The sequence below is a fragment of the Choristoneura fumiferana genome, chromosome 11, assembly GCF_025370935.1.
Source record: "Choristoneura fumiferana chromosome 11, NRCan_CFum_1, whole genome shotgun sequence".
Taxonomy (NCBI): domain Eukaryota; kingdom Metazoa; phylum Arthropoda; class Insecta; order Lepidoptera; family Tortricidae; genus Choristoneura; species Choristoneura fumiferana.
In genome coordinates, this window is record NC_133482.1 from 9426019 (window position 1) to 9452281 (window position 26263).

A 26263-nucleotide genomic window follows, 5' to 3' on the forward strand; every position below is an offset into this window, starting at 1 on the left:
ATACAAAGAAGCCTGAACGGAACTATGTCACGTTCCTGCCGTTGCATATCAACAAGAAATCGAAAAAACGCCCGAGCAATGCAAAAAGACAGACAAAGGGCGCCAATGTACCACGCGTTTTGAAAGGGTGGTCGGAAGTAGACGCGGACAAGAAAAAGGAAATCCTTTGTCCGAGAAACACAATGGCTGGGAAATATATCTATTCCCACCTAACGTTAATATTATTACCTATCCCTTCTTGTCTTTAAGAGGAATGCCTCACAGGAATATGTATTTGTATGCGAATTGTTATTAGGGAGCAAAAGCACACATTCACTTACTTGAATGCATGCCGATAATCTTACAACTGACATACTCGTACAAATGTCGGGATGATTTGCAACTGAAAACGTGTTACACTGAGCATTATTACGTCACAGACAAGCTATTGTCCCTCCATCGGCTATTATGCCTCGAAAGGAAATTAAAACTTAGCCCAGTAATGCGGAACCCGATAATATTATGAGTATATTTAGGTAGTATATTAGGTGGTACCCGCGCAAAGTTGTAAAATGGGCCGCGTGAACGAACTACGAACGGAATTAGCATTAAGCATGGAAACGTCACAGTGTGTTTAATTAATCCAAGTTCATTCCAGGCAAGACTGAAAATTATATACTTATAAGCTATTATATTCTTATAACCTCATACGCTGTACACTCATTTTCACATCTTTTTTACGAGTAAGTAGATTACATAATAATTATTATGGAATTCATAATAATAATATACTTAACATGACATCATGATGCCAAAACATATGAGGTACTACATAAAAAGCAGAAACGGAAAAATTTATCATTCATAACACTAAACACCTCAGGCATATGTAAAATACAAATTATTCATACTTATTGCACGTGTATTGTATTTTTTCCTTATAATTTTACAGTTTGATTATTTTCTGTACAAACGGCACTGCACGGCAGTGCTGTACTATCGTTACATCTCTTTAAATTACAGCCATCTGACAGTATGTGTAAAGAGTGGCACTGCTCAAGGTTATTGACGCTTTCATTGTTTAACAATTATGTAAAATACTCCTGTTACTGTTACAGAATGTGAATCCATTTTGTTGTATACTCTCGTAGACGTGCTACGAAGCATGCAATGTGGCTGCTCTATGGAGTAGAAGGTACGCTACGCGAGTGTAGCGCTGGATCGCGAAGAATGCTACGCCGTAGCTCTGTCTATTGCTTTATAATACTAATAGCTTATGCCCGCGACTTCGCCGCGTGGAATTCGGTTATCGCGCGCTGTTTCCTCGGGAACTGAGAATTTTTCCGGATAAAAAGTAGTACCTGATATTGAATTTGATATTGCGGGATTTTACTAAATTACTTACTTATACGCAAATTATACCTAACTTACCCGTATAAGTAGTCGTTTCAGGTAAACAAGTTTAGGGCAAGCCGTGACATTATATCTATTGATATTGAGTAGCTACACAAATAGTTATAACTAATCAAAAAACTGTGATATTCATGGAACAATAGTTTTGAGTTTGAGAGATAGCCAAAGTTATAAAACACGTATTAAACGAGTTGTCGCTACAGCCTAACAAAAGGCTATAGATGCAAATACACGTAATGTTACGTATAATTTATCGCAGCAAGATTAGTCCCGCGAGGCCCTAACCGGAATACATCATTTTCGGCGCAGGGAGCAAGAACACGCGTCACCTACCAGATTCTAATTAAAATTTATTTTGTACGTTTGGATGTTTGTTTATTTCGACTCGGTTGTTTTTTTGAAAGAGGCCCCGCGGGCTCATAAAACCAAACCTCGATTCGCGGGATATATGTTAATGAGCACATGTTTATTTAAAGTTTCAGCGTTCACTACCGACCTGTGAGCGGTTTAGTGTTATGTAAATAATATACTTATCGGGATTTTTATTTTATCGTGTATTAATGTTGCTATTAGGTACGTACCAAAGTAATACAATTTACCTGTGGGGAGTAGGTAATAATATGCAGAAAAGGAGCTAGTGTGGAGCAAAAAATGTTCATACATGTGTTGTACTAATAGTCAACAACTGAAAAAAAAAACTGTTACGTCAAAAGTCAAACAAAAATTAAAAAAATAATATTTAAGCAATTACAATGCATTAAAATAATGCATATTTTTATTTCATAAACTTATAACATAATAATAGTCTAGCTTACAATACAATGTCGTTCAGAAATTGAACAGGAATAGTACAGTCAATGGTCGTTAAACCGATTCACAATTTAGTTTCCTTTACTTAACAGGGCTATTCTTGTTGATAGGTACTATTATAAAATATGTATGTCAACCTACTTAATTATCATTTACCATCACCCACAGTAATGTTTTAGGTATATTTGTTTTCTGTCACATTAACACGAGTACAAAATACCATCGCCCACTGGTATATGTCGCAGTGCTCTGCCCAAAAAATAAACGTTGCCCTCTCTTATTTATTTTTTCTTCTTATTTGTTCTTTCTTATTCACCCTTTGTCGGACCTTAACGTATTGCTCCTCTCCTCTCATCCACTCAAAGGTTGACTGGTAGAGATCCCTTAAAGGGATAAGTCCGCCTTTGTACAAGTATCTTAAAGTTTGTCAGTTGTATTTTGTTAATTTTCTTTTGTACAATAAAGAGTTTACATACATACATACATACATATTTATCCTTTATTTCGGTTGCCAAATATGTACACGTTGATTATCCCGACCACAGTGTTTCAATGAGCCTCGGAGGCGTGACGTATACCGTACCAAAATGAAACTTTCGGCGAGGGCAGTTTACGTCCCGTGTGCCCGACCCGGACTTGTTGGAAACTAATTCGGTCTAATTTAGTCTGCGACGTCGCGTCTCGCAGACTAACAGACACTCGTAGAAACTCCAGACTGGTAGACGCTCGCATCACGTAGAGTCGCAGACATCCGTAGCCCACAAACGCACGGCTTACGCCAGCTCACGGTGTCACTCGGTCTGAAGGATTAATTTGGCTTTGTCCGTCTTAGTTCTGCCGTTGTTTGTTCGATTCACTGGAAAACAATGTTATAGGATAGCGTTATTAGTGCTCCTTTTATCGTTTTCTTTGAAATGGTTATTTGGAAGAAACGCTCTTAAGCTTCAAATCGACAATTGTCTACCGCTTTTTATGTTTTGTGAACTCACTGTACCGAGTTGTGGTGTTCAATAAAGAATACCTGTGTTGTAATTCTTGCCGTAATTTAATAATTTTGGTTATTAATTATTTTTTATGAAGGCCAATGATTGCTCTACTGAAGCGACTGACTAAATAAAGTTAAATATTTAAGTCTTTAAGCTATTTTCTGTCATAAACTAACAACACGTAGGTACTCTAATTTAGTCAAAGGTATTAGTCTTACAAACCTAATACAATGTCTTCTCAGTCCCAAAATTGTAAGTACTTAATGCAATTGCTATTTACTAATCAAACAAACATTCAAAGGGACCTTTAAAGTTCGCAAACAAAATAATATTACATAAAAACTAATACTGAAGCGGTAAACACGGTCAGGGCCTGAATGACACTGACAACGCAAAATTTACAAACATTTGTAAGCGGACAACCTCCAACTTGTATTAAAAGCTGTACGCTAACAAGAGATGCCCACTACGTAATTAAAAGCCGGTTAGAGCTGGTGAGTCGACACAACATCAACAGTTAACATCCACCGAGGACAGTCCAAAAACTAATTCTGACTGGACGAACGACGCACAATATAAATAACGCCGCAGTAAGGTGCTACAAAATAGTATTGTGTTGTGGAAAACTTTCGTGTAAACTATATATATTTTGTTTATGGCTGTGTAAGTGTTTTTTGCTCATAGCGACGAAAAATAACTCCATCAAATACATTGAACAGTATAGGTATCGGGTAAATATACTCATAACAACGACATCACAAATTAATTTAGCGATGGAAAAAATAACTTTTAATCCTCTCTAATTCAATTTTACCATGTATTTATACAAGTCACACTGTTAACACTGATTAAATATACACTTTCAGGCTTATAAATTGGTAAATATTAGTACATTTGTAAAACAATATAAATTGTCAGTGAACTAAAATAATTTCCTTGCTCACCCGCGACCTTACGATAGCTAAGCTTATGCAAAATATGCGTGTTCATGCAGTTCCTCCACCTCCACACTGTAAGAACACACACAAATCACACAAACCCATCTATCACCACCACCACACTACACTGACGCGTTTCGAACTCAAACAGAGCTCATCTTCAGAGTGACACAACCGTACACCATGCTACCAGTTGTTAGACTAACGAACCAAACCACCGTTTTAACTTGTCACTGTAACTCCCCAAGTACCCACATACGTTTTATGAAACAAAACAAAACTACCCACAAATTATTAATAAATTTTTTTTTTTCTCTTTGTAACCACAAAGAGAAGGTAGATAAAGGGACTAGATCGGGTGTATACAAGCTCACTTGTAATGACTGCAGTAAAGTATATGTCGGTCAGACAGGACGCAGTTTTAATGCTAGATTTAAAGAGCATGTTTCGGCATATAGGAATGAGCATCCTGATAAGTCGAATTTTGCCAAACATTTGTTGGAACTAAATCATTCTTTATCGGACTCAGATTCGTATGAAGTGTTACATTATTGTGGCAAGGGGTTTCGTCTCGATGTTTTAGAATGCATGGAGATAATTAGATACAACAGTATGGGGTCTATTATTAATGAGCAGGTAAATTTAGTTTCATCTCCCTTGCTACGGCTTGGATCTAATTTCAGCAATGGTAGTTAATTAAACATGCCTTGACAGTAAATAAATAAAAATCAAGGTAGTTTTGAAGGACGGTTAAAAAATTTATTAATAATTTGTGGGTAGTTTTGTTTTGTTTCATAAAACGTATATGGGTACTTGGGAAGTTACAGTGACAAATTAAAACGGTGGTTTGGTTGTTAGTCTAACAACTGGTAGCATGGTGTACGGTTGTGTCACTCTGAAGATGAGCTCTGTTTGAGTTCGAAACGCGTCAGTGTAGTGTGGTGGTGGTGATAGATGGGTTTGTGTGATTTGTGTGTGTTCTTACAGTGTGGAGGTGGAGGAACTGCATGAACACGCATATTTTGCATAAGCTTAGCTATCGTAAGGTCGCGGGTGAGCAAGGAAATTATTTTAGTTCATTGATATGGACCTCCGCAAAGTAACGCCTGATTCAATAAATTATATAAATTGTCAGGTTTTCTATTATCTTTACCCGAGAAAGATTTGTTTTATTAAGGAAATTCAATACCTTAAAAATACAGTTGTCTCAGTTGTGTTTTATGAGGGATTTTCGTCGGATAGCAACGTCCTGTTACACGAAAGGCTTAACTTAAAATTAACTCTGCTTATAATCTTCACAAGCCAGGTACTATGTTTGCGGTAAATAATAAAAGAATGATTTAAGGCTTCACTGATTAACATTATGTTGTCTTTTAATGAAATTTATCTCGCGTTTCATCGTTTAACAAATGTGAAAAATTCACTTCAGTGATTCAGGTCTGCTTAATTTCACTTTAATAAGAAGTTAGTTCTGAAAGTTCACAAATTTCACTTCCATAATGTCCTAAGAAATCTCCTTTCAATGTTACGACGTTTATTAATCTTGATCCCATTTTTTCATTACCTATCACACGCCGTCCCGGTCCATTTACAAATATTATTAAGCTAAGATTTATTCCATCTGCCGCCTTTTCCCTTACATCTGTTTTATCTCATTAGTAACTTGACGGAAAAATTCCGTAACGGGACGGTCACTCGAAGAACAGCGAGGAAACACGCTGACTATTACGACAGAGGAAATTAATTTCCAAATATAAATAAATTCCATTTGCTTCTGCTCGGCGAACCGTAACACATTTAGAGCGGGGGAATTTCTCCCGGCGCGAATCGTTTTGGCAACAATTTAAGCAGGAATCGCAAATGTTTATTTGCTGGCGCGTTCGCGGCGGCCGCGGGGCGGCGTCGTTATAGGTCTTTAATGGCCAATAAAATGTCACCGCCCGCACCCGCGGTTAAATGTGCACCTGAAGCGCCCCCGCGGCTCGCCTTCGCACCTTCAAGCGCGATTTCATGAAAACGTCTCCGCTCGCTATTTACCTACTACTACTCTTCTTAAACTTAAGAGTTATACTCTTGTCGGTGGAGTATCTTCCACACATCCCTCCTTTGAGCCTTTCTAACCTCTTGATACGACGCGACGCTGACTTTCTCCCTTATCTGATCGATGTAGCTGCGCCTAGGTCGACCTCTTTCATTTACTACTATAACTTATTTTTTTCATACTGATTGAACCAAAATAAATCTCTTTTTCTTTCTTACGTTTACACTGCAATAATTGAATCCAGGGTATTTAATAATGTATTTTTTTGCGTTTTCTATATATTATATATATCGTATGGTTTACATCTAAACCTTTAAGCAAATAATTCTTCGGTCGGTCGAGTACTTGAACAATATTATCCAAAATTGAAAGTGATTAAAGTGTCCACCCAAGAATGAATATATACGTAAAAATACTAAATATAACGTAAGTATAACGTAAATTTACCGGTACCTACGTTATAAGAATCTGAAATAGTAAACATGCTGTATCTTGGGTGTCAATACTTAAAGCAAGCATTTTCTTCTTAGTTTACCTTGACAATATTTTTAGGAACCAGGAGCGGATATGAAATAAAAAAAACAATTGTCAGGCTAGTTTACAAAATAATCGATCATATCAAAAATCACACACACTATTTTAAAGGAAACAATCTCCTAAATCTACACACGATAATCAAAGAAAATAGCCACAAAATAACCACTTAGCTGAAATCCGTGACGAAACCAAACCACCTCTCGGTGTGAGCGCTGACCGGCAAAAAGTCAGGTACCCGAACTGACACATAGTTTTATTGGAGTTGGCGTGACGTCACAGCATCCTACCGTACGAATTTTAGTGCTACCCTAATAATATTTACAAAGCCCAAAGCATTAGTACAAAATACTCTTTTCTGAATTTTCTCAACGCTTAAGCACATAGTAATCCTACTTTAAACATTTATTTACATTAAATTTATACTTTCATTTTCTTCCCAAGCGATATGGTAGGCATCACCATGTAGGTTTTATCCCCTAGACTCATCGCCCTTAGAGATCCGTAACACGAGGATTTAGTGGCCATTCGCAGCTATTTGTGAGTGAGTTACAGAATTTGCGCTCATAACGCTGGGGATAACGCCGCGCCGCTCAAACGGTCTATCGCCCTAGAGCTAAAAATACAATTTTAGGGTTCTTCGTTAATTCCAGATTCAGTATTATACCCTAACCATATAAATTAAAGTTTTTTTCTGATTATGTTTAGCAATAGCAGCTTTACCTAATTCATACCTTTGGTCTCGGTACAAGACAGTTTATCCAGATTAGTTATTTTTACCCGACTGCGAAGAAGGAGGGTTATGTGTTTGACGCGTATGTATGTATATTCCTATGTCCTCTCGTAACTACTCAATGGCTGAACCGATTTTGATAATTTATTAGCTTATTGTTTTCTGTGATGTTTAAAAAATACTATTACAGTATCTTTCGAATAAATACAATATAAATGCAAGGAAAAAAATGAAAAGAAATTAAATGAAATGAATGGTGATGAATGGGAAAATAAATGAAGTAAAAAATAAAGATTACCAAATGGATATAACTTAAATAAGTTGTACAGTCGAACAAACTTAATCATATCATGACCCAGGGTGGAACCTTTGTGCTACTAATGTCATGTTGACAGTTCATACTTTTGCCAAGGAAATTATAGTGAAATTGATTATTAATAGGTTCCACCCTGGGATTCAATTTGTTCGACCGTATGTACCGACAATAAACTGTCAGCTAAAAAATTTAATGTCAACAGTGATGAACAATCAATATTTATAGTGGATAAAGCCTCATTTAGATGGTAAACACGGCGAGGTAAAATAATTGCACGGGCCTAAGCCAAGTGCTTTTAACTCTGACATGGATAAGAATTTACGTACAATGCGGCATGTATGGAGGATGACCGCTTTCTGTAAGAGTGTGTATGCGGATCGGTGTATATCGAAAGCGCTGAGGCTAGCATAAAGTGTTTTTGGAATATCGCCTGTTGTGGAGAGAATGGTCGGAACAGTCTTTACAGTATGGGCCTGCCACTGTGTTTTAATCTCAACTGAAAGATATGTGTATTTGGTAGTCTTGTCTGTATGTGTGTTGTCTGTAAGTTGTGGGTGTTACAGATGGCATGTCTATGAGGGTTACTAATTTGTTGTTTGTCAATAAATGAGGCTTTATGATAGGACAACAGGTTGTTACGCAATTTCCTTATTCCACTTTTCCATCTCGTTCCTTCTGGCTTTTGATATCTTACCCTATTTTTGTCTTTATCGTTTAGATCCTCCCGTGGTCTCGCTGTCGCTGGGCAGCACGCTCAACCCCCACGACATAAAGGAGGGGGACGACGTTTACTTCGAGTGCTCCGTACGTGCCAACCCCAGGGAACATCGGATATCATGGTACCACAATGTGAGTATGCTGGCAGTGCAAAATGCAGAGTTGGATATTAGGATGCTATGGAATTATATAAATAAATAAATATCACGGGACAATTCACACCAATTGACCTAGTCCCAAAGTAAGCTTAGCAAAGCTTGTCTTATGCGTACTACGCGTAAACGCGTAGCAACGGATAAATATAATTATATAGATAAATACATATTAAACAAACACCCAAGACCCGAGAACAAATTTTTCATACAAATATCTGCCCCGACACGGGAATCGAACCCGGGACCTCAAGCTTCGTAGTCAGGTTCTCTAACCACATCTCTAGGCCATCTGGTCGTCTAAAATTTTGCATTTAAATGTACCTAACATTTTATTGCACTTTATTTTTTTTTTAAAACAGTTAAGATTACCAAAGCAGAGTTGTACCTACCATAAAATCTTTTTAAAAAATATTTTTGTTAAAGTACTAAAAAAAATAAATGTAGGTTACTGACTTAGGATATAGGTTAAGGTTTACCGTAGGCGATAGGCTAGCAACCGCCCCTGTCACTATTGTACCTTTTTTTGTCAAACTTTAAACCTAAAATTGCTAAAAGTGGCTCCGAAGCGGTAACGTTTCGTGTGCTCGGCCAGCGGCCTACCTCATTTGGGAATACAGGCGTGATGTTTGTGTGTGTGTGTGTGTGTGCGACTGTGCGTGTGTGCGTGCGTGCGTGAACAATGAGCCACATTAATGGCAGCCACTATATTTGTTTACAATAAAATAACGTATCTACATAATATTATTACTCAACTCTCGTGAAATATATGAAACTAAAAAATTAAACTCACGATTATTAGTTCCGTTAAATTGATTGTAAGCAAATAGTAAGTAAAATTAAGGTTTGATCCTCATGCGGGGCAGATATTTTTATGAAAAACACGAATGGTTGTTCTCGAGTCTTTAGTATAAATATAAATAAATAAATATAACGGGACAATTAACACCAATTAACCTAGTCCCAAAGTAAGCTTAGCAAAGCTTGTGTTATGGGTACTAAGCAACGGATAAATATAATTATTTAGATAGATACATACTTAAATACATATTAAACACCCAAGACCCGACAGCAAACATTCGTATTTTTTTCATACAAATATCTGCCCCGACACGGGAATCGAACCCGGGACCTCAAGCTTCGTAGTCAGGTTCTCTAACCACTAGGCCATCTGGTCGTAATTCGAGTATGTATTTTAAGTATGTATATATCCATTTATATATGTTTATCCGTTGCCTAAAAAAACTTAAAAGCTTTGCTTACCTTACCATGAAGTCAATTGGTGTCAAGTTTCCCGTAATAATTATTATTTTATTATTATAAGTCAGGAATGTTCTAATAGACAAATATTACTCTTAGGACAAGCCAGTGGTCCACAACCTGACGTCTGGCGTGATTGTCAGCACCAAGTCACTGGTTATGCAAAAGGTGACGCGTGACCACGGCGGCGACTACGCCTGCCGCGCCGCCAACTCGCTCGGTGAAACTCCTAGCCAACCTACGCGGCTCAGCATACAGTGTAAGCTATTTTAGGATTATGAAAGAAAGAAAGAAAGAAAGAAAGAAAACATTTATTCGTGACATTAAAAAATACAGCAACAATAATAAAAATAAAATAAAAAATTGTTACGTATGCATGTCACGAAATGGTCCCAAATCAGCAATCTGCCGGTCTTGCGAACGGCGCTGGTCTTCCTTTGGGACCATCTGGTCATTATACATTGAAAAAAAGTACAGCTAAGTGAGACCGATACAATTTTTAGTTTAAAAATATAAAAATACTTATTACTTATGTACCTGAAAAGTAAGGAAATTCGTTAAGGAGTCATTTTGCTGTCGACTTGTCTCTCTGTAATGACCCTTTTTAGGGTTCCGTAGTCAACTAAATAGGAACCCATGTATCCGTCTGTCTGTCTGTCTGTCTATCCCGGGCTAAGCTCAGAGACCGTAAGTACTATAAAGCTGTAATTTGGCATGAATATACATATCAGTCACGCCGACAAAGTGGTAAAATAAAAATAAATATTTTAGGGTACCTACCTCCGATAGACGTACCTAAATTGGGATGTTTTTTTCTCGACTAACCCTTTAGTGTAAGATGTCGTTGGATAGGTTTTTTAAAACCATGTGGGGGGGGTTGCTAAGACGATTTTTCTATTCAGTGATATATTTGCGAAATATTCATTAAAATCGAGCGAAATTGAAATTCGTAATGGTAGTAAATATATCAAATTTACAAGGAAAATCATAGCGGCTAAGACTGCATGAGAATTATTAGTAGTATAAGAGAGCAGCCTAAGGTATATAAATACAAAATCCTTAGAAAAATATTACTTGATTTTTTCGTAATGGCTACGGAACCCTATCTTGGGCGTGTCCGACAAGCTCTTGGCCGGTTTTTTCTTAGGAACGCATGGAGGTATAAAACTAAAATTATAAACCAATCTAAAGCAACCGTAAAAATGTTTTCTAAATTCCCGTGATCGAATACAATCACTTAAAACTCATACAAAAAACGTGGGAATCAAAAGCTATAACGTATTTTTAGTTGCTATAGATTTGTTAAATATGGTAAGAAGTAAAGAAAAAAATGCCAGTGCTCTGCAAAATATTACTTTACCTTTTCGTAGAAATGCCAAGCCTTATTTACACCTTCATAAAGTCGATAAATAAACTTAGGTACGTTCTTCACGCAAAAATGCTAATCAAAACTGCAGATTGAATACCTACACCATCCAGCACACAGTAACATTGTTTTATATTTAAAATAACTATATATATGTTAAATACAGCAAATAAGTAAATAAATAAAAAAACTTTATTGCCACAACTTAAAATTAGACACTGATAAAAAATAAAAATAAACTTTGCGGGAGAAACAAAAAGTTAGGACAATGGGAAGCAAATGGTATCCCTTGTCTGAAAAGTAACATAACTTTCACAAATACTAACAAAATAGTAGTATTTGTTCAAAAGTATCGTTCAATATCTCGTTCCCTAAAAGGATTTTTTTTCTTCGGCTTAAAACAAGCTTCAAAGATAGAAATAACAAACTTTACCCAACTCGTTTGAGATGACGGCAGCTCTCTTAACTTTAAATGTCTTTGTAATCAGTAGACTAATTAAAAAAACGTTTAGTTGAATTCAAGAACAGTTCCACGAACATTGTATCTAATTAAGCTTTAATTGTAGACATAATACTGTAGAAACTTTCTCTTGAAATCATAAAATGTAGGTATATTGAGCAAACTGAATTAACATTTATGCTAACTATTGATAAAATCGACACCTCTAATTTAACAAAAACAGTAAAAATTTGTACGAAAAACTACATTGTTTTTCATTTACTAACATCATAAAATTACATAATGCGAATTATTGTAACGATAAAATGTATTTCACCCCCTAAATGTATTCATTTGAGAACTTGAGCCTCTGACAAACTGACAGACAACATAGCGACGACAATAGGGATTTAATTCGCAAACTTCGGGCATGAAACCCTAAAAATTAAGTCTCCGATAAGTAAATTGAGACAAAGATTACTTTTCCGATCAAAATTGGAGAGTCTTTTGTCCCCCTATTGTCAACAGAGTGCTAATAAATTTCGTTCCATCTCGAGAGGGGTCTTAAAGCTTTTGCTGACTGCAGTATCAATCATTCTCGAAGAGATCCAAACAAAGATTAGTTACAGTCAACGGGTTGAAAGGAGAGGAATGTATTGAGATACGAATAATTCGCTTTTCGGTAAACAGAAGTAATTGATTCTCTCCCACCGTGACGGCCCCTGCTGCTAAACCGACCGATACATTTTGGTAAAAGGACATCAAACTTACCAATCAATTTGTGTTTGGAACGACACAAATTTTACAAACCTCTTTACCTATTTTATATACTTACCCATCCATCCGACCGTTCATTTTGAAGATTAGGTAACTCGGCAGCTTAGTTTCACCCCATTCTAAGAATCCATCAATCAATATCTAATAGAAACTATATCCATAGGTATTAATTTACTGGCAGTTGTGATCAATGTGGTAACAAACAGGGCAAGTTCTATTAGGGAGTAGCGAGTGCGGGTGTCGAGCGCGCGCGGCGCGGGCATCAATCATTGGCGCAGGAGCCGCGAAGATTTACGCCGTCAACGTCACCGCGTACGACCATCTGAACGACGACAAATGTGCGCTTTGTTCCATTCCTATTTGTTACTTCACCTCGTTTGTTCCTGTTCCGCACTTTGTACCGTTAGCGGAACTTTTGTTTGTATTGCCGGCAACAAATCTGAACCGCGAAGAAGTAGCAATTTACTCGCTGCCGGCGCGTGATCGCAAAACAAAGCCGGTGTTACCTTAATCACATACATATTTTCATATTTCCGTCCCGTTATAGTAATCCTTCGTCGGAGGGGTTGCTTAACGCGAGCAAATATTTGAGAATTTAATGAAAATCTAAGGCTGCCGAGAGCGCAGTTTTGCAAGTGTATAAATGAATCACGGCGCCGACTGCGCCTGCTCCGGGGGGGAACAGTTGGACGATAAAATTTATAATATCGTCTAACTTCTGTTATGATTTAACGAACTGAATTCGGGCTCTCTTTGTCTTTGTGTTAATTATTACATTCCTTCTTGTAATTGAAACACGACGCTTTGGGAAAGCCGAGCCATACATCTACTCGACGTCGTAATTTACCTTTTACGAAACTCCAGTCAAAGCGGGAATGCTTTTATCGTTGTTTTGTAAATGCGGCAGGATAATTATAGTATATTTTATTAAGTAAACACGTGTTTATTGTGGCATAAATAAAACAATGCTTAGAAAAAACAAAAATGAGCCAAGTGGGAGTCCGGCTGCACTGTGGGGCTCCGTACTAATATGCGGCATCTTAATCGACGCTATGACTCGTTCACTTATAAGACCTATTGCTGATTTTTTCCACTTACTTACTCAAAAAGAACAAATTACTTAGCCCTCATTTTCTCACTCAGTGTCTATAAACGGTTTTGACTTCATTTATACCTCTTTAACCCTCAGACGCGCCGGTGTGCGCACACGCCTCCCCGCAAGTGCTGGGCGCGCAAATGGACGAGGCGCTGCGCGTGCGCTGTTCCGTCACTGCCAACCCGCCCGACGTCACCTTCTTCTGGCAGTTCAACAACAGCGGTGAAAGTCTGGATGTTTCGCCCACAAAATTTGGTGAGAAGAGTTATTTTACTGCATTCTAGATAACCGGGACACAAGCTGTCGGTATGCCTCCAACAAGATGGAGCGACGACTTGGTTAAGATCGCGGGATCGCGGTGAATGACCGGTCCAAGTGGAGTAAGATGATGATGATGATGATGATTCTAGATAATAATCACATCAGTGGTCGTACTGTTAATGCGCCAGGATGCTTGCGTTGCATTCACCTTCTACTTTAATTCGCATTCTAGATACTATCATCCTACACCGTGTAGAAGAAAGAAATGGTGAAAACGATTGTGATTCCAAGTGCGTTAAACAATAAGGCCTCAGCTTGGCACAAGTTTAGCATACATTTCTGTTATCTACATTAGATGCGAATCGGTCCCAAAATGAATGTAATTTCAGGACATCGCCATCAAACTTTGGTAGCTCCATGGTAGGCAGCTTGAGGTTTCCACAGAAGTGAAACTTTTTTCTTTTTTCACTGTGAAGTAATTATATGCTTGTTAAGGTACCGCGAACGGCAGCACTAGCGAGCTAAGCTACAAACCGCAGAGCGAGCGCGACTACGGAACGCTGAGCTGCCGCGGCACCAACGGCGTCGGCAAACAAACCCACCCATGTGTCTTCCAAATTGTACCCGCTGGTAAGTTAAGTAGTATCTGCAATAATAACACACAATGTAATAATATTCTGCAGCTTCTTATAGCTGTCTGCAGAAAAATGGTTTTTCACGGGAACTATGCAATTTTCCGGGGTAAAAACTATCATAGGGACATATGTAGTTTTATCCCGGAAAATTGCAGGGTCTCTAACTAGCACCATACTAAATTTCATTTAAATTAGTTCAACACTTGAAACGTGAACAACTAACATACAGAAAGGAAGACACGTGGACGCACGGACAGACGAACGGACATCATAATCCTGATGAAATGCTGTGTTTTTGGCTTGTTTTTTGCTAAGATATTTCGTTTCATTTCCTGATTAAAAACGAAATACGCCAGCATCTGATAAGCTATCAAAAAAATGAGCTACGAGCTGGACTTTCGTGAGAACCCTTGTTCAAAGCGAACAAATAGGTGTAAAATACATAATATTGTTAATTGTTACTATTATTTGATAAACATTAAGCAGAAACAATCTGGCGTTTTAATAATCAGATGTCCATTACACTCATTACATCTTAGTCGTACCTACACCTGTGCAAAATCGGCCTTATTAGAATTAGTAGGTACGAAATTGACACTGACATAATGAATCCCTCCTGAAATCGTCAAAAGCGGTACACACACAGTCATTTGAATCAACAAGGCATGAGCCGAATTGGCTGCACGTTTTCTAATTTCAGCTTGCGGCTTTTACTCGCGTACGCCAAATCTCATAACTCAACGCTGTAGAGCTGCCACTATGGCAACTGGAAGTGACAAACGTTTTAAACGTATGGAAACGCAGTAAAAAGGGCAGAATCTAACTTCGGAGGTTTGAAATCTATGATGAAAAATCGATACCGATCCATTTTTTACGTGTCTGTAGTTTTATAGAAATAATCTCCGGATAGAACAAAAATAATAAAAAAAAGTTATGGAATGAAATTTATGGACACTGTTTTAAAAAAAACCGGCCAAGAGCGTGTCGGACACGCCCAAATTAGGGTTCCGTAGTTCCAAATTAAGTAATATTTTTCTAAGGATTTCGTTTTTTGTACGGAATATTCCAAGTTTAGGTATATTTTATACCTTCGGCTGCTATTTACTCTTAAACTACTAATAATTCTCACGAAAACTTAACCGTTATAGTTTTCCTTGTTAGTTTGATATACTTACTACCATCCTGAATTTTTTCACATTTTTCCACCCACCGGTTCAGATTTTAGAGGGAGGGGGGATGTTCGATTTTAATTAAAATTTGCACTTTAAAGTTGAATATTTTGCAAACACAATCACTGAATTGAAAAATCGTTTTAGCAACCCCATAATGGTTTTAAAATACCTATCCAACGATACCCCACACTACAAGATTGGATGAGAAAAAAATCACCCCCACTTTACGTCTATGGGAGGTACCCTAAAAATTTTTTTTTTTATTTTTTATTGTACCATTTTGTCGGCATAGTTTACATATACAGCTTTCTAGCATTGATAGTCCCTGAGCAAAGCCGCGGACGGACAGACAGACAGACAGACATGGCGAAACTATAAGGGTTCCGTTTTTGCCATTTTGGCTACGGAACCCTAATACTACCTACAACCACTTCAAAACATGGGCTTCAAATATATTAAAAGGCAGGTTAGCCTTATTTGCCTGCTACGGCAGAGTGCCAAAAAAAAGTCCATTTGGGAAAACATCTAGATTGTGGTGCCAATCTTGTGCGGGCTAGGTACGAGTAGAAGCCAAGTTGGATCATCCTTGAAAATTTTATCATCTCGATTAGCCTCTATTGTTCAGGTAAATTTTAGTCTTATTGTTTAAAGTAAAGCTAATATTTTAATTTCTCTATGGTCTCCCGGGAGTTTCAACATTTGCTCTTAGATTTGCTCTATAAAAGGACTAATTGTCTTTAGCTCTGCGTCGCAGCTGCAAGTGGAAATATGAGTTGGCTGTAGCGAGGTGCAACGAAATACGCCGCTACCCGCAGAGCGTTTAATATCCGCGCAGTTTGCTATAAGAACGTTAAATTGTTACCCCGTACTTCCACCGCCACAATCCAACTACGTAAGGGCGATGGGTACGAGTACTTCATTATCTACACATCAGAATAGCGCTTAGACTACTTGTGGTTTAGTATTTTATTATATTAAAATGTAAGAAGATACACGGATCTAATAATAATCATACCCGCGGTTTTGCTCGCGTGAAGCATTAGATTATATTGGATTAAAATTTCAATACTACACAAAATTCCGTATAGGTATTCATTAACGTTGCATAAAAAACACGGCTGCTAAATTTCATGCGTCTTACGTAGCGTTGTTAGCGTATAAATTGTTCACGATTTCTTGTTTCTTCAGCGCGTCCGAGCGCGCCGCGCAACTGCTCGCTGCAGACGGGCAACAACAGCGCGGAGGGAGGCGGCTGGCTGCGCGTGCGCTGCGTCGCCGGCTACGACGGCGGGCTGCCGCAAGTGTTTCTGCTAGAGGCGCTGGATCCACACACAGGCCGTACGCGATTCAACGGCAGCGTCAACGACACTGGTGAGTGTTGCAATGAGACCAGAGAGAGCATCGCCCAGCTGTGACGGCGAGTTATCTTAGAGATTAATGCTGGGAGCGTTGTAGCCTTTATCGGCCATATATGGTTTAATGGCAGCGTCAACGGCACCGGTGTCTGGCTACGACGCCGAGTTAACGGCGAGTAGGGATATTGGAACTGCTCACCAGCCGCAAGCGCATTAACACCAACTGTCATCATCATTATCATAATCTGGAAAACGTCTACTATTGAACAAAGGCCTTTCTTTCTACCCCTTAGAACGTTACAATCAATGATAACTTGAAAGCTTCACCCATTGGCTGCAGCTCTCGAGATATCGCCAGTCCACCTACTAGGCGGCCTGCTAACGCTGCGTCTTCCGATTTATGGTCGGCCTTTAGAACCTTTCCCCTCCGAATTGAGATCAACCCCAGTGACTATTGTAGCTGGTTCAATGAAAGCGCGGTTGGACCACGATGGCGGCAGCAGCCGTTTTTACCTACTTTAAGCGCTGGAGTCCTTCAGCATTCAGCGTCACCGGATGTGTAAAGAATGCTATAGGTCTTATAGTTGAACTGATAACGCAATGAAATACTTGAACCTAACCCATAGAAGTTTTATGGGCCAGGTCAGGTATTTTCGTCCGTCATACCTTGCTCTAGAGTTCAGTGGTGTAGCTCTGGAGTAAGCTACATTTGTTACTGTTGTAGGATTATCTTTGCATTGCGAGTCTCCCGGTACCTCACTTCATCTTCGTGTTATGAAATACTTTGCATGACAGGCTAGAAATAGAATTGCCTCATAGAATGACATCTGTCAACAGATGGTCTGGTGACGTTCAGGCTGGACCTGTCACAGCTGTCTTCCGCGGGTGAGATGGAAGGAGCCACCTTCAACCTGCTCATCTATGCCAGGAACCTCAAGGGCGAGTCAGAAAAGACCCTGCTAGAGAACATCGCGTTTAACGACGCGGCCAGGAGGACTGGTAAGAAATTGATTGATTCAGGCATACCTTTACAGGGGTCCATATCAATGAACCACAACTTTTTTACTTAAGCCTAAAATAATGAAATACACATTGAAAACTATGGAGCATTTTCACCCACCTTATAAAAATGAAGAGTACAATCAATCACCAATGAAGAGACAGTAATGAGGTTATTCATAAATCTTAATAAATTATATTTAATGTTCATCAACAACAAACAAAGACCTGTTTGATTTAAAGCGGCGGAAAACTCGTTGTTATCCACGAATACACACTACACTAACTTAGAGACTCTGCTAATACCAGCTAGACAACGCGTTTCCGTGTAGATTATGTTTACGAAACGCTAAAGCCCTTCATACGTAATAGGAAACACACATCAGAGCGATTAATACAGACGCCAACTTCTCCCTTGAAATCTCCAGTTAGTACCGGCATAAATTAAAGAATAATTACCACGCAAGTTCCGGTTTCCTGCCTTTGAATATTTAATACGAACGTTTATGAAGGTAGTGCCATAAATGTATACAAAACAACGCCGTTATCATTATGTTTAGCCGTAAATGGTTAACAGATGGCTATTGACGTTCTTCTTATAAGTGGACAGTCGCTGTTGTAAGTAAATGTCAATGTCAAGTTAAGTAGAATAAATAATTTGTTTTGGAACATTTGGGAAAGTAAAATGAACCTTGCGATTCTGTCACAAAATACAGCATTTATTTCCAAAATAAGATCGCTGCTTTTGTTGGATTTAACAAGCCATTCAAAAATACACTTTAAGATGGTCTCTTGGAACTGCTCTCCAGGAAAAAAAAATATTTTTTTCACTTCTCACTCTCGTAAAGTTCGTCGTCTAAGAACAAGGCAATCAGGTGTAAACAGCCACAAACAAAGAAATTTCTACATATTTTTTTAATAATTTTTATTTTATATAAAACTAAAAATCAATCAAAATAAATCAATAAAACTAAAAATTTATGATTCTATAGTAATGTTTGAACAATAAAAGGTACATAGTAAGTGGACAATTGTTTCCACTGTTGCTATTTAATTTTCTCGCCATTGACGTAGAGTGTAAACTCGGGCAAACCCATTTTCCCCTCGACGTCTACCCACCCTCACTGTACCGGCTCGGGTGGCTATATGAACGTCTCGGGTAAAGTAGCTCGTTTTGTGCTCTTGTTGTACAATCTACTATTTTAATTAAGATGTCACTATCCCACTAAAACAGCTGTATGTAGTTTCAGATCAACCCAGTTTTTCTGAGAATAAAAGACACTAGGAACTTAATAAAATTATAATATTGTAATGAACCTTCGTTTACTTAACGCGAGTTGTTTTCCAAGACTAAACTGTAAATATGCGGAATTATAAAGCAATATTTCTTCTTTGATTGAGGACTCGTTTAAAATAATTGAAACAAAATAAGTATGACGGACGTGACCTCGAACATATAAGCCCTTGGAAATAATTGAGTTCTGGCTGCCCTTAAAAGCAAAGTTTTCAAACAGCTAATGGTCAGGACTTAATCGAAAGTAATCGGAAGGGCTGGAGTAATTAACTGTGCTTTTTGAAATGTTTATTAACAAATTTAAATGTATTTGATTCTTGATATTCAGCAATAGGGGTTTTGACACCATTAACCAATAATTCGCCAAGACACAGCTCTAATGAAACACTATTTCATTTTAACACGTATATTTATAAACTTTGAAATAACTAAATAAGTAGTGATAAGTAGTAAGTAATGTATGTCCAATGATTAGAAGCAATAAGGCCACATATTGATCACTTTGTATTTTTTCTAAGTACCTATTTTCTGTACCTATTCCGTACTAAATAATATATTGTATCAATAAAGTATCAAATGATCGTCGGATTGACTTAAAATTTGGTAGGTACCGATATGTAATATGGATAACAATGCAAGTACAGTCTCACTAAAAAAGTTTGTATTCACGAATCATCATCATCGTCATCAGTTATAGCTGTTCACTGTTGGACTTAGGCCACTCCCAATTAGCGTCATTGCGCCCTTTACTCGTCTCGACGCATTCAAATTCTGCCAGCGCAGCCTTTCGCAGATCGTCGTTCCACCTGGCCGGAGGGCGTCCTACACTACGTTTATATTTGTTTTCACAAGTACTTTAAAATTTTGTAGATGGCAAGAGCGCAGTGGGTGGCGTCACCCTTGGCGTACTCGTCGCCGCGGCGCTAGGCGCAGCATTTGCCATCGGTGGCATAACGTTCGCCGCCGTCTGCGCACGACGGCGGCGCGCGCGCCCCCCGCACAAGCACCCGCCAGGGGACATGCTGGAGCTGAGCGACGGCGGACGGCGGTACGTGGTGGCTTATACCATCAAACCCTCGCCGGAGCTGAAGACTCCGGAGCCGCAGCCGGATATACTGAACGCGCCAGGTATACTCGGACTTGTTTAATTATTTGATGTTTAGCTAGATTGCATTTTTTACTGATCAGTGGCTCTAACGGTTAGAGCCATGTCTACAATTTTGGCTAGATTAGAGTCTAACCTAGCAAAATTGTAGACATGTGTAGGAGTATATGTATTTCTTTTTGGCTAAGGCCGCTGTGTTTAGTAAGTTTGTATGAGTTGCGCTACGGCTTTGTTCTCGTTTATATATTTAGTTCTTTTTTTTTTTAAGCTTTTGAATCTTATTAAAACAATCGTTAAATCACACTTCTTTCTCCGTTGCAATAGTCAGTTTGAATAGCTCTTACGATAATTAATGTAATTTATACAATTAGCGATTTAGATATACATTATACTTGATATTTCAGATGAGATCTTTTTTTTAGATTGTGAAAATCAAAATCCTCCTCCGAATACAGTGGAAGCAGACGAGTGGCCTAGCATAAAAGAAGTCCGAGGTGAAATATTATAAATATTGACAAAATCAATACTACTTAACAATACTAATACAGGTTACGAATCAGATTCCTTAAAATGTTTTTTAATTTGTTAACAGGTGAGTGGACCAAAGCTGGAGCAGTATTTTCGGCGGAAGACTTAGCTCTACTGGATAGTGCTGGACAACCACAACAGGTAAATATTCTATTAAGATTTAATGTCCACTCTAAATAGCCGTGAAAATGGAGGCAATTCAGTTACCTTGATATGAAATTGCGAAGAAAAAAATGAGTATATATCCTAAAAACCCGTTTTCTTATTACCAGCTCACACCTGGCAGTGACATGGCGCCGAGCAGTCGGCAAGAAGACGTACTTAATCAGAACTTAGCTCAGACAGCGTTAGCAAATAATTTTAGATCTAATTACGTAGTTACTAACAGTCCAACTCTCGGGAGTCCTAACTTTGTGTGTCCCAATGGCAACATTGGTTCACCGTTTGGGAGCCAAACCCTGACTCTCAGTGGACCTACTCTCAGTTCTGGGAGTCTAGCGACATCAACCTTACATAGAAATAAGGGGAAAGGGAACGCTCGAAGAAGAGAACACGTCTTAGCAGAAAACCTTCCGGGGCCGGAGAGCTGCGTGTAAATATACTACTAGTGGTTATGAATATTATGGAACTGTTTATACTCAGTGATGAGATGACGCTGGGCCAATATTTCTGACATACTCGCAACATTTCTTGAGTGCTGTTTTACTTTGATCTTGAAATATTTTGAATAATATTCAATTTAACTACTATTGTTTTTTTTTTGTGAATTTTGTCAATCATATAACTATAAAAATACCAGCCAATAGTTATCATTTTATAGCGTTAATATTAACGTGTTTTTCCGAGACCGACGGTTTTAATTTCATACCTGTGTAAATATATTTTTCTCAAATTTACGGATTAGCTTTTTTTAATTATTTTGTAATTTATTGTTTTAAATAGTTTCTTCATGGTCTGAGTAATACTTTAATCGGCCTATACCTTAAACACCAATTTTAGGTAGATACTCAAGATCTCGTTTTCTGAGATATATATTTTTTTTTATTTACCTAGTACCTATTCAAGAATATGTCTGAAGAGTACTCTACTTTGTCCGGACATTGTTTTTTTAACAGATTGATATTTTGAAATGTATTCAATACTTTAGGTGCGGCCTATCAATTTGTGAGCCAAAGTAGAATATATACAATAAACTGTCTTTAAAACTTAATAAATTTGTAAATATTATATTTATGCTTGTAGAAATACTGTTTATTTTAATGAACTTGGTTGTGTGAATGTAAATAACTAATAGATGAATATTGTTGTAACCTAAAGTTAAAAAAGAAGGTCAAGCTATTGCTGTCAATTTATTTACAATCGACATAAAAATGTTAATGACCGCTGCTGTGTTGGAATACAGTTACATTTAATTATAATATTTGTAAACGTTTCCATTTTACGTTGATTCTATATAGAGTTTAACATTGAAACTGACTTTATATGGGTATGTTGTAGCTGTCGAATACGATGATGTGGTCCTAATAATACGTTCTGCTGACAATTTTGTATAAATAAATAACAATTTATAAGACAAATTCGTTTTATTGCCCCTTTTTCTCTTTATTTCAGTATTATTAAAATAAAATAATCCATTCATCATTTTTTTCTGAAATATTAAGTGCTCCTAAAGAATGAAGTGCTATCGAGGCTGCAAATAATAAAAATATCAGAATTGAATACTTATAAAACCCAACCCTTATGGGGTTTAAGCCAGGCAGCGGTTTCAGTTGTTTACACAAGTTTCGTCATTTTTTGATTTTAAGACATGAAAAATTATGCTTAGACATTATCTAATTAAATATGTATACATTTACGTTAATTAATTTAATTCAAATATAATATTATTTAATATAATATAATTATCTTTGTCCCTATTACTCTCTGTGTATCTGTATTTATATTTTATTTTTATATAAAATACATACATATATATACGTACATTTAAGTTTTGTTAAAGCATTAAATATACACACCCATTGAAAAGAGCAACGTTTTTATATGCGTTTAGGTATTTGCAGGTATGAAACAGTTTAACTCTGAAACTTCACTAAATACGCAGTGTACGTAAGCCCTTATTCCGATACACTGCAAAAATGTTGCTCCCGGAAAATGCAGACGTAGCTATGGTTAACAGCTAATAAAGACATAGCTTTTTTTAATCCTTCTAAATCACTTAGCCTCCTGGATCCCCCAGTTCTTACTTGAGGACATACGCAATTAATTCGATTTTTGAAGAAATACCGGTTTCGGCAAAATCCCCTCCAGGATCCAGGAGGCTACACAAACCCGATCCTGTTTGCTCCTAAACATTGGAACAACGTACGAATGCACCATAAAAAGTCTTTTGGCACGTATAAACACTCGGGCAGAGGTTATTTTCTCGGTGTAGAATGGTGACATTATAGACAATAGCGACAATTTTGTAGCACACCTCGCGCTGCCCGTTCAATCTAATAAAACCTCTTATACTCCCCCACTCTACCCCACCCACCCTGACCTATCTTAAGATTACCGCATGGACAGGTATTTTAGTTTCATCTTCAAATTTTATACTACTTTTTGTAACCTGCAGACCTAAATTTGTAGGTACTTACAAAATAGGGCACTTGACATTTTTATGTTAATAAATGATTTCAAGACATTAGAGTCAAAAAGACCTCAATAACCTTACCTGATTAATTGTAAAAAATTAAGGGTTTTAGTTGCTTTGAAATAAATAAATCCGCAGTTAGAATAATTGAGCTGGCAAAAGAAGTAAGAGTTTGTCCCGATATTTACTTGTGTAGATATTGATTTGTATTTTTTCTACTGTACAGAAATTCACGTAATTATTCAACCTAGATAAAACAAAGCAATTATTTTAAAAAGTTCTTGGACAAACAAGTAAAACATTTTCACTGAAAGAAATTATATCTACGGAAAATCGGCTTGCTTTTCACGCTAAGTCTGAAGTGTTTACATAAAATGCCTTACAATTGTATAGGAAATTATGTAGGAAAACGACGTTTACGGCAGTCGAGTGGCCGCGAGCTTTTCAAATATTGACGCGAGACTGACAAATCGGCTGTCAAACCCTAGCTGTTTGGCCTAAACAACAGCTAATTACTGGATGCTGAAATATTCAACGCATACTTTAATCACTTACGGCTTTTCATTAAGCAGCCAACTAGTTACAGATTGGGGTTGAATAGGATGCCTTACACTAAAATGAAAATGTAGTAGAATTATTACGTACTCTGCGTACCAACGTCTCTACATTTAAATCAGAAGCCGACTTGTATAGTATACGATGGTGTACAAAGGGCTTATTACTTGCTGTGGCTTTCACGTAAGTTAGAAAATGGAAATTCATATTAGAGTTGGTATTAGGCACTGTTCCATCCTTGTCCTGATTACTACGTAGTAACCTTTCCTGTAATAAGTAGGTTTAAAACCCACCGCTCTCGCAGTACAGCCACAAGGGACGCTCGTATAATAACATTATTTTAGTAAAGGTAGGAAAGATAAAACTTATCATCTAAGCTAATATAGGTACGATAAAACAACAAAATAATTTAGATTAAACGATAATAAAGTAAATGTAGTAATGACCTATGGAACCATTTAAATCAGGTCAGAGAGATATAGATATGCTATAGGTATGTAGCTCTACGGGTATTAGATAAACATTGATAACCCTAAGCTATGAGCAAACTTATAGTTCAATTAGTTTTACTCAAACGGCGTTGTGTAGTGAACGATTTTTCATATTGTCGAAATGGATGTTGACATTATTAACATGAAGTGACGAGTAAATGTACCAAAACAAAACAGACAATCACGTTCATGATGGAAATTAAACGTCCAAATAAAACACGTTGGATGCATTACGCTTGATAAATACGAGTAATTGTCCCGTAATCCCGTATCGCCCTAAACGGAATAAGGTTCATGTGTGGAGGGAGCGTGAACGACAAATTCCTTAATACAATGATGGTGCTCCAGTTTATTGAGGCAGGAGTTAAAATGCGCGCCTCCGTAGACGTGTAAACTCGCGGACGAGTCTTAAATGAAATTAGAGTGTGTCAGAAATAGGCTTATTTAAGGCTTACTTTTCGTGATTACGCCTCTTTCTGCTGTTAACGACTAAGAACGCGGCACTTTATTTGATCAGCGCCGTTGGAAAAATCTTCAAATGAATTAAAATATCCGAGTCCGTTTCAACAGTGAATCTTAAGTGGATGCCTTCTCTATTTAGCTGAAACGGTAGCAACGAAGCGTCTTCGAATCTGTTGATTTATGTCCGCTTCGAATATTTTTTACTTGTACAATAGACACCTTGAAACTCTTTACTATGTATTATTTAAATAATAGCGGTGCCAGTGCCATCTCCTAAAAAACATCCTTATAAACAGCTAGCATTAAATCATATTTTTTCTTAAACTGTTTCTCGACGTAGATGCTTTTTTAAGGATAACTGAACTGTTTACGTACTTCATTGCTTTCTTAATTCAGGATTTTTACTTTTGTTATGTAAGTTTCATTTGAAAATACACTTCTCTTGAATAAGCAAAGTAAAGCTTAGACTACTTTAACCTGAAATCATGACATAATATCTCAGTACAATATAACGTTCTCTGATTAATTAGGTACGCTTCAATTAACATCTCTGAGGCGCATACTACACATGGTGTCGCGCTAGTAATGCCAGGCTATGTTAATCATTAAATACCTAACGTTTATCAAAATTCGAGTAAGTGCTATATTAGTCTAAGCGAGAAAACAATTTTTATTTTGCAGGCTAAGGCTGCGTTTGCACCAGAGATGTGCGAATTGATATGAATGTGTTTTTCATGAACCAAAAGAAACGCTTCATTTACCTATCCTTGCACAGCACAGCTCCAGTTGAACCTTACGGAGCGAGGATAGGTAAATTAAGCGTTTCTATTGATTCATGAAAAACACATTGATGGAAACTCGGCCTAAAGCCTTTGCTGGCCGGTATTTTAAGGCTGGGTAAGGACTTATAAACCAGGTAACTTCGTATTATCTACAAACTACTACGAAATTTGAACGTAGCCATGTCCTTGTAAGGTAAGCTGCATAGCGTCACCGGAGAGCAGACAGTAACGTGATAGGTCAAGCGACCGACATCACGAACTTAACGATTATTTTGCTGTCGCACGAACTTTCATCAACGTCTTTGAAAGTGTCATAACAACAAGAATTTCAACGAAATAAGTAAAAGAATATAATAATTTAAAGGGTTTCCGAGTCCAAAAGATGAAATAGACAGCAGTCACAGATTTAATTGTAGGTAGGATTTGTAGGAAGTG

The 26263-nt window shown here is 37.5% G+C and overlaps 1 protein-coding gene across 7 annotated transcripts in view; it reads left to right on the top strand.

Moving 5' to 3' along the window:
* Nucleotides 1–22472, top strand: part of LOC141432704 (kin of IRRE-like protein 2) — a 104916-nt gene extending 82444 nt beyond the window's left edge. For 5 of the 7 annotated variants that reach the window (XM_074094429.1, XM_074094432.1, XM_074094428.1 and 2 more), the window contains exons 9-18: nucleotides 8469–8599; nucleotides 9979–10138; nucleotides 13651–13812; nucleotides 14314–14448; nucleotides 16814–16996; nucleotides 17818–17979; nucleotides 20144–20401; nucleotides 20783–20872; nucleotides 20971–21047; nucleotides 21179–22472. In XM_074094429.1, coding sequence (XP_073950530.1) covers nucleotides 8469–8599; nucleotides 9979–10138; nucleotides 13651–13812; nucleotides 14314–14448; nucleotides 16814–16996; nucleotides 17818–17979; nucleotides 20144–20401; nucleotides 20783–20872; nucleotides 20971–21047; nucleotides 21179–21502 — 1682 coding nt within the window. In that variant the 3' untranslated portion in view covers nucleotides 21503–22472. The remainder of the gene's footprint in view (nucleotides 1–8468; nucleotides 8600–9978; nucleotides 10139–13650; nucleotides 13813–14313; nucleotides 14449–16813; nucleotides 16997–17817; nucleotides 17980–20143; nucleotides 20402–20782; nucleotides 20873–20970; nucleotides 21048–21178) is intronic. The other 2 variants (XM_074094434.1, XM_074094435.1) reach the window with 2 other exon arrangements.
* Nucleotides 22473–26263: the final 3791 nt, after the last annotated feature.